General features: G+C 35.3%; 1 protein-coding gene across 1 annotated transcript; it reads left to right on the top strand.

The window, feature by feature from the left end:
• Positions 1–5,211: 5,211 nt before the first annotated feature.
• Positions 5,212–8,227, top strand: LOC118741060 (ras-related protein Rab6). Its single transcript, XM_036472868.1, has 2 exons — positions 5,212–5,288; positions 5,398–8,227. Exon 2 carries the CDS (start codon positions 5,641–5,643, stop codon positions 6,265–6,267), a length of 627 nt encoding a protein of 208 aa, XP_036328761.1. The 5' UTR covers positions 5,212–5,288; positions 5,398–5,640; the 3' UTR covers positions 6,268–8,227.
• Positions 8,228–9,083: the final 856 nt, after the last annotated feature.

The following is a 9,083-nucleotide window of genomic DNA, read 5'->3' as shown; positions in this document are numbered from 1 at the left end:
AGTGCGGCCGAAGGCCGCCTACGCAGAAAGGTGTTCTATGCAAAAGGGGTTCAACCCCCTTTCTTTGGCAACACAGAAGAGAATTCTACGTAGTACTTGGGATAATTTCTTTTATTTAAAAATCCCACGTTTTTCGTTAGTTGGGTTATATTCCACTTGAAACTGCTCAGTTTGCCTCGGAAAATTACGTTTTTACCCCATTTTCAAACGGTTCCCTAGGGGTCTGTGGGAGGTCCCCAAGGGGGGGTGGTGCTTTTCGTAATGTGGCGGCTGTCCCCTTTCGAATTAGGGGGGTTTTCACATTGATCAAAATTAAAACACTTTTTTCGCTGTAAAGTGAACTGTTTTGACAGTTTCAACTCGTTCTACTTTTGTCTATATTCTTTGTTTACTTGTGGTACACAAATGTCAACGGCCAGGACGGCGCAATCCTATATTCTATCATTCTTGCTAATCCCTGGTTAAACATCGTTATCGACGTTACCGACACCGTGTTATATGCATGGAGTCGAAAACGTCGATAACGATGTTAACCGATGATTAGTGTCAACCAGCCTTTGAGCAACCGGCCCTAACACTCACTTTTGTAAATTTTGGTCACGAATTTATTTACAAATTGGGTTTGAAATATGCCCTTTTTTGCAAAATTCGGAAATTAGCGTACATTTATCACTCCTAATCTCCTTAAAGCAGCCACTTCACCAATACATTTTTGTATTCCCCTTCACTTTACACTTTACTCGATTAGTTATAACTTGCTTTACGACTTTAGGGCCGGTTGCTCAAAGCCTGATTGACACTAATCACCGATTAACATCGTTATCGACGTTTTCGGCTCCATGCAAATAACATGGTGTCGGTAACATCGATAATGATGTTTAACCGGGGATTAGTGTAAACCAGGCTTTGAGCAACCGGCCCTTAATATTAACCAATTAATCACAATTCATTAAATAAAAACACCTTCAAAATCACCCGTCTGACTTATGCAAATTAAGGGCCGGTTACTCAATGTCTGGTTAACACTAATCTCTGGTTAAACATCTTTATAGACGTTACCGACTCCCTGTTATATGAATGGAGTCGAATACGTCGATAACAATGTTCACCCGGACATTAGTGTTAACCAGACATTGAGTAACCGGCCCTTAATGGCGGAGTTCAGCTGTCAAACTCCAAAATATGCAAAAGAATGAGAGACAAAAGAAGATAGGATATAACCCAGAAGCATTAAAAATATACAAAGGTGTTCTCTGCAAAAGGTGTTCAGCTCCTTTTCTTCGCAAAACAGAAAGGAGAATTCTACTGCCTGAGGGTTATAATCCCTAAGTGCGGCCGAAGGCCGCCTACGCAGAAAGGAATTCTACGCAAAAATACATTTGTTAAAAAGAACATTTTTTTTTATAAAAACTTGTTTTCCTATTTTTAATTAACTTTTTTTATTCTTTATTCAAAATCACCCGATATCTAATTTGGCATAATTTCTTTTATTAAAAAATCCCACGGTTTCTGTTAATTGGGTCATATTCCATTTCAAACTGCTCAGTTTGCCTAAGAAAATTCCGTTTTTCCCCCTTTTTCAAACAGTACCCTAGGGGACTGTGGGAGGAGCACAAGGGAGGAGTACGCCTTTTTAGACAGCGGGGACTGTCCCCTTTCCAGTGGAGGGCCTTTGGAGCGCTACTAAACATTTCCCTAAAATCATTTATTAGAGCTGATTTGTTCCGGGCACGTAACGTGGTTTCTTGTGTTTCCCACGCTCTGGGTACTTGTTAATAGAAGACTTGCAATTTCTACGATTTTTGATGCCATATGGCATCATTTAACCGGAGCTTCAAATCAGACATTGCAAGCTGTGCAAATCAGACATTGAACAACCGGCCCTAACCGTTGGTATGAACTCATGATTCAACAACTACAGGTTGTAGCAATCGTAAAAAAAAAAACAACATTTACCGTTGGTATGAACTCCTTGTGTCAACATCTTCTTTATCTATTCATATTCGTGTGTATATGTATACCCTGCATACCAGGATTTCACATGAACCAAAAAGACAAGATCACGCGGGCAGGAGACTAGCCCGTTAGAATCGCATTTAGGAAAAAAGTTGAACGATTTTGACATTAGCCGTTTGTTTACATTTCTTCGTTGTTTACAATTTGATGGTGGCTTTTTACTGCAATTTTCTTCATTTTCGCTTGTGACAACGTGTGTACACATAAAATAAAGAATAATTTAACACAACGGCACGATTTATAGAAGAATTTGCATAATAAAAATGATTTTTCATGCGTTCAACAATTTCGCGGTTTTCTCCGTTCTCTTCGTTGTTTACTTCTTACAACAAAGATGGCGTCGAGATTTCGGCAGCTAGAAAATCATGATTCAATAATGAAAGGTTTTGTAAGAAAAACTTTCTCTCGCTCTAATTTTATCAATGACACTCCCACCCTACTCCTAAAAACAAAAACAGTGATATTTCTTTTCCAAATTTCTTTGCAAGTTTTAAGAACATTTTTAAATTGTTAGTAGTGAAATTTTTACTTTTTAAATTTGAAGAAATGTTTGTTCTGCATTCGCTGGCGCCAACAAGACAAAATGGGTGAGAATCGTTGGACTACAGAAATTCAATGTTAAGAAACGAAATTCCCTTAAATGCCGAAATGTATTTGTCGATATTCGTGGAGACCTCTTGATTCTGCCAAGTCGCTGTAAAGTAAAGCGTTCAATGAGCCAACGAAGGTATTTAGGTATTGTACTCCACGACACAATCCTGGTGTCTCCGAATGAGATTTTGACGCAATATAACATTGCCAAACCGCATCCATAGGCCCAATCGTCACACGACAGCTCGGTTTAGTCAATGGCGCGATGTAATTGCACACTTAAAAGGTGTACGCACGAGGCGAATGTTGGCTGGCGACCAACTTTATTGAAAGCGATTAGCTGAAAGTAGAATGCAAAATTGAACAATACAAACGCCTTTTTATGGCGAATATTTTAATATTTTTTTATATTTTGATATTTTTAGTCATTCAAATTTTTTTTCGTGCAACCCGGCGGGAGTTGAACGCAAAAGTTGCCTGAAAAATCGCCTCGTGCGAAAGCCCCATTACGCCACTTCTCATTTGACGATGTAGATCACGTTCCCTATCTCAGTCGTTCAGTAGCTGCGTGCTCTGAGTTCGTCCGGCACCAATCGCCAACTGCGGCTGTGCAAGCCAGTGTTGAATATTTTCCCCAGAACATAAAAAGTGCGACATCAAAGAATTCGAAACAATCGAGCCATAACCGCGAAAGAAACGTAAGCTCCAAATTTTTTTATTTGCCGTTTTTTTGTTTAATAAATATTGCATATTTTCCGCAAACAAATAGCTTCTTCATGTCCATCAACTGGCAAACAAATACAACAAAAAAAAGCTGAAAGTGGACCATCCATTCTCGAGTTATGCGCCATCTGACGTACGCAAGTTTGGTATAAACATAGAAATATTTATTTTTAATAACAATAGGGGGTTATATTCGATGTAACTAAGCTTGTTTAAATTAAATAATTAAATCAAATTCGTTTTTGTTTTAAAATACCACCATTCACTATTATCCACACGTTTTTATAGAATTTAGCTCCCATTTTAGGAAGTGTGATTGAATTCTTCCCCTTTTTCTTCTGCTTCCAAAAACCATCCCTGTGGGTGGGAGTGCCAAATTTTAGAAAAAAGCTACTTACAAAACCTTTAATAATTGAATCATGCTAGAAAATAACTTTTTTCGTTCGAAATTTCAGACTTTGGTATCGATACTGAGTACTCATTCTGGCATCGAGCTCATGGTATCGATACTCTAAAAGTATCAGGGAAAAAGTATCGATACTACTCAGTATCGGACTCATTAAAATACGTTTCTTGGTATACTAAAACTATGTTCACATATCAATATTATCACAATCAAAGCTCGTATTTTAATCACCCCGTTTACACAGGCAAATCTCAGATTATTAGCCGTCAAATTTGTTGTGCTTGTTATTCTCACATCTCAAGGAAAAGTTATGTTTCTTCAATGTGCCACCGTGATCACGTTTTTATGCTATAATAAGCAATATAAATATATTTTAACTTAACATTTTATTAAAAATACCTTTACAAACCTCTTTTCCTTGCTAGCGTACATTTTTGTTTACTTTTACATTTGGCATTTCTCCTCTTTTTCGCAAAAACAATCGATAAAACTAGGATGGACACCGAAAAGTTATCGGTTTAATCTGAGATTATTTTATAATTACAGATTAACAAGGGACGAATTTTATATGGCTAATCTCTTGTTATAATTACAGATTAGGGTGTTAAGCTCGAAAATGAGGATAATCTACTTATATGTGAACCTAGTATAAAATTATTTTGTTCTTCAATCGTATATCTAGTTATTTCCTGAAATTAAAACAATAGACAAGTTTTAACTAAAAGTCAACGGTAGTAGGCTACACGGAAAGTTGAATAGGTTACAAAACTGCACACCCTAAAAGTTTCTAAAAATTCTGTATTTTCGTGAACTTTAAAGTAAAGTTTTATAGCCTTATTCATAAAAAATAAAAAAGGTTTATAAACTGAAAAATGTATGAAAGTGTCATTTTATTTAAGCTCTTGAAGCCTACTTTATTTTTTATGATAAGGCCATTAAACTTTAACGTATTTGGTTTATGTTATGTAACAGACTACACGAAATTTCAGTTTATTTTAAGAGATGGACAAAATTGAATGATAGTAATCCATATAAGCAAAGAAAATTGGGTTGCCAATATGGAAGACAAAATTTAAAAAGTGTGTTTTTTACAAAGTATTCGATACTACGAGTACTTTGGAAAGTATCGAGTAAAATCGCCAAATGAGGTATCGAGTATTAAAGTACTCATTTTTGAAGCCTACTTTATTTTTTATGAATAAGGCCATTAAACTTTAACGCATTTGGTTTATGTTATGTAACAGACTACACGAAATTTCAGTTTATTTTAAGAGATGGACAAAATTGAATGATAGTAATCCATATAAGCAAAGAAAATTGGGTTGCCAATGGAAAACAAAATTTAAAAATTGTGTTTTTTAAAAAGTATTCGATACTACGAATGAGGTATCGAGTATTAAAGTACTCATTTTTATACCCTCAGTATCGATACCTTACTCAATATCGATAGTATCGTTCGAACCCTACTTCTATCGCTATCACCTGTAATTGATGCGCCTTCACGATGACTAATGAAAAAGCGATATAAAAAGTGCAGGTGAAGATTAAAAAGGTAGAAATTGTATTAAAAATATAAAAAATAACGCGCTTAATTCACAACGAAAATATTCAGTGCTATAATTATACTGAAGTTGATGACTCTTGTGGTTGTTTTTAAATAGTGCATGAAATCCAAGTAACCCAACCCAAATCAAAGAGGTCAGCAGGGAAAAAGAAGAAAGAAAGCAGCTTCGCCAACGTCAACGACGAGTAGTTCAAGAAGAAAAATCGAAAGGAGTGCTAAAAACAGGATTAAAAGCAAGGACTTATCGGCAATACTCTTGTAAGCAAAAACAGAAACAGTAGCAGACGACGTAAACTAATCAAGTAAATATCATCACAAATAAAACTAATTGCCCTTAAACATGTCATCCGGCGAATTTGGCAATCCCCTGCGCAAGTTTAAGCTGGTGTTTCTCGGCGAACAGAGTGTCGGAAAGACTTCGCTGATCACACGCTTCATGTACGATAGCTTTGACAACACGTATCAGGCGACAATTGGTATCGATTTTCTTTCGAAAACCATGTACCTTGAAGATCGCACCGTTCGCCTACAGCTATGGGATACAGCCGGCCAGGAACGTTTTCGTTCACTGATCCCATCCTACATACGTGATTCCACTGTGGCGGTCGTTGTCTACGATATAACAAACACAAACTCTTTCCATCAAACATCCAAATGGATTGATGACGTTCGCACGGAACGGGGCAGTGATGTCATCATTATGTTAGTTGGTAATAAAACCGATTTATCAGATAAACGACAAGTTTCCACCGAGGAGGGCGAACGAAAGGCGAAGGAACTGAATGTGATGTTTATCGAAACCAGCGCGAAGGCCGGTTATAATGTGAAGCAACTTTTTAGACGCGTGGCGGCAGCGCTGCCTGGAATGGATTCGACAGAGAATAAACCCTCGGAAGATATGCAAGAGGTTGTGCTGAAGGATTCACCTAACGAATCAAAAGATCCTGAGGGTGGATGTGCCTGCTGAAGATTCAATGAATGTAGTGAACGATCTAATTAATTAATAATATTATAATTGAAGTATGGGCGATCGCTTAATGATAACTTAACAGCATGATGACGACGTAGACAAGTATAAGAAAGCCTAAGAAGAGGACCACAATTTTATGTTTAAGTTTATTTATAACGTAAATAAAACTAAAACTTATTAACTGAAAAATTAAATGATCGTAACGATAAAGGTAGGCGCATACAAACATTTAATACAAAGAAACGATTTCTTCAAAAATCCGTACTGAATGAGTTGAAATACTTACAATGAAACCAGAGTTGAAGATATCTGATTACGCTATACAATTACAAAGCTTGATGTTTGGTAGTTGGTGGTATTGACAAGCAGCTGTTGTGTAGTAAATTGAAAAATCATGCGCATAGTTAAGAAAGTTTTTTTTTTAATAATAACTGCCTACATTGTGCACATTACATTTGCATGTAGTAGTTGCGTTCCCTAACTCGCAAGAATTTACAGGAATTTGCCAGAAAGCCGTCCCGTACTCGGTTCTCTGGCTTTTTTAGCCTTTTGACAGTTTTACAGGTTTTAACCCAGAAAAGTTGGGGAACGCAACTAGTATTGCTTTGAGATTTCCAATAGTCGTTTTTATATAAACTTGATTGAAGGTCCATTGCATATATTTAGGTGCATGAATGTCGTTATCGCCTATTTTATTTCCATCCGAAGCTTCTTGGATCTATAAATGTACTTATAAAGCTAGATAAAATCGTTATTTACTGAAATTCAGGAGTAACTGTAACAGAGTGAATAAAATATTGAACAAGTGTGCACAAAAGTAACTCAAAGGCAGCTATTTATTATATTGATCCAACTTGACTTAGCTAAATTTCTTAAAGCGAAATTATTTTATACTAATATATCTTTTGATTGAAGGGAGCTCCCATATTTACCAAACATTCCCTTTTACTGTTTTATCGTGGCTGAACGTTTTTCTGTAACTTGGTTTTTAACAAACTTTGGTATAGATAACGTTTAATTTATTTTCAGTCCATAGTAAACACTACAGCGTTCTTATCAGAATTTTTTTTCCTATTTTTCGAGTATTTCTGTGAAGGTATTAAAAAATTCCATATTCTTATGCAATATAAGCGCAAGCGATCATCTATAAAAAATATACATACATGGGTGTTATTTCTACTTTAGATTTTGCAAATCTGTAGAAATCTATTTTGAGTACCATTTTTTTAAGTCGTTAACTTTACCTGTTACTGGCTATGTTGATGAATTAATTTTTATTACTAATTTGTACATAAATGTATACAATTTTGAACCGCGCTGCTGTTGTAGCTCTGCAAAGTACATTTAATTAAAGCGTATTGTAACCGGCTGCCACTATGTGCTCAAGCTTATGAAGTTGAATATAATGCATCGCTTAAGAGAATACGAGTAGTTAATTACAATCGAGGCAGTAACTAGTATATAATTTTAAATACATAATTACATTACATTTCAGCAGAAAATTTCAGCGAAGAAAATGAAAAATAATTATAAAAAATTTAAAGTAGATACAAATTTATTGGTGGCATCTTATGAAAGATATGCAAAGCGCATTTAATAAAAAAATAAAAATAAAATGATTTGCTTCGTATTAGTGGCCACCAAAACCAATTTTATAATGCAGCTTACAAAATACATGCATATGTACATACATATGTGCACGTAATGAAATGGATACATACATACGTACATATTGCGATAAATGTAGTAAAACGCATGAATGAAACTTTAAGCAACTACAATATGTATTCGTAAAGCAGTATGTACATATATGAAGAAAAATTAAAACATTTTAAGCAAATTTAAAATTAAGTTATAGCATTTGAATGATCAGTGGGAAATTGCACTTGCTACGTGAACATATTTTTAAAGGAACAACATATTTGCAATAAAGTTTTTTGAAATAACCTATAATGAAGTATTATAAATTCTAGTTATTATATATGTATGTATTTATATAAGATGTATGTACACACATCGTTTTTAACAAAACAAGTGTGCCTTTCTGTACCTTTGTGGTCCGAATACTTTCATCATTGTTACAATTGTCATGCAACGATTCCAAGAACTTCTGCACATCCAAACTTGAACATTTTTTTTTTTTGGGCGAATACTCTCTGTTTTAATGTCGAATTTTGCTAGAAGGTATCGTCAGTGTCAAGGCGAATTTATATAAGGTGATAGCAGGAGTACAAAAAGAAAAACTTACAAGTATTTTGTTTTTGCTTTGGCGGCATTAAGTGTCAAAATCTGTAAGTGTGTGTGGAAATTCAAACAAAATTTTTCAATTTGACATAAGAAGCCGTGAGGCAAAACACATACACAAAATCAGCTGATCTAGTAACACCACCTTATATAAATTCGCCTTGGTCATTGTGTTGCAATACACAGTTAATTCCCGAGATAATTCCGAATTAACGAGTTGATCCGGATCAACGCTGCCGTCTGTTTAAGCTTTTAGCCAGTTAAATTTCGCAGTGAAAATCCGAATAAAATCATAGTTTAAAAAACTAAAACCTCGCCATTATAATATTTCCATTCGTACTGACATCAGGTATGTAACTTGAGAACAGAAATCGCTGCATCTTTTAGGCGCATCAATATTACATAGTTACATCCCGAGCTATAATAAAAGGGTGGTAATAATAATAATAAAAATACATGAGGCCGAAGCATGTCGATAGTGCAAGTTTGTAGTAACATTAGGTTGCCGGGGTTTTCAGCCATGCAAACACGAGTCTATTGAATATAATATTCTGAACCAAAAAAATGTT

This window comes from Rhagoletis pomonella, unplaced genomic scaffold, assembly GCF_013731165.1.
Source record: "Rhagoletis pomonella isolate Grant_MI unplaced genomic scaffold, Rhpom_1.0 Rhpom_scaffold_00006, whole genome shotgun sequence".
NCBI classification, from domain to species: domain Eukaryota; kingdom Metazoa; phylum Arthropoda; class Insecta; order Diptera; family Tephritidae; genus Rhagoletis; species Rhagoletis pomonella.
Note: the sequence above shows the minus strand (reverse complement) of the source record. Positions and strands in the feature narration are given on the sequence as shown.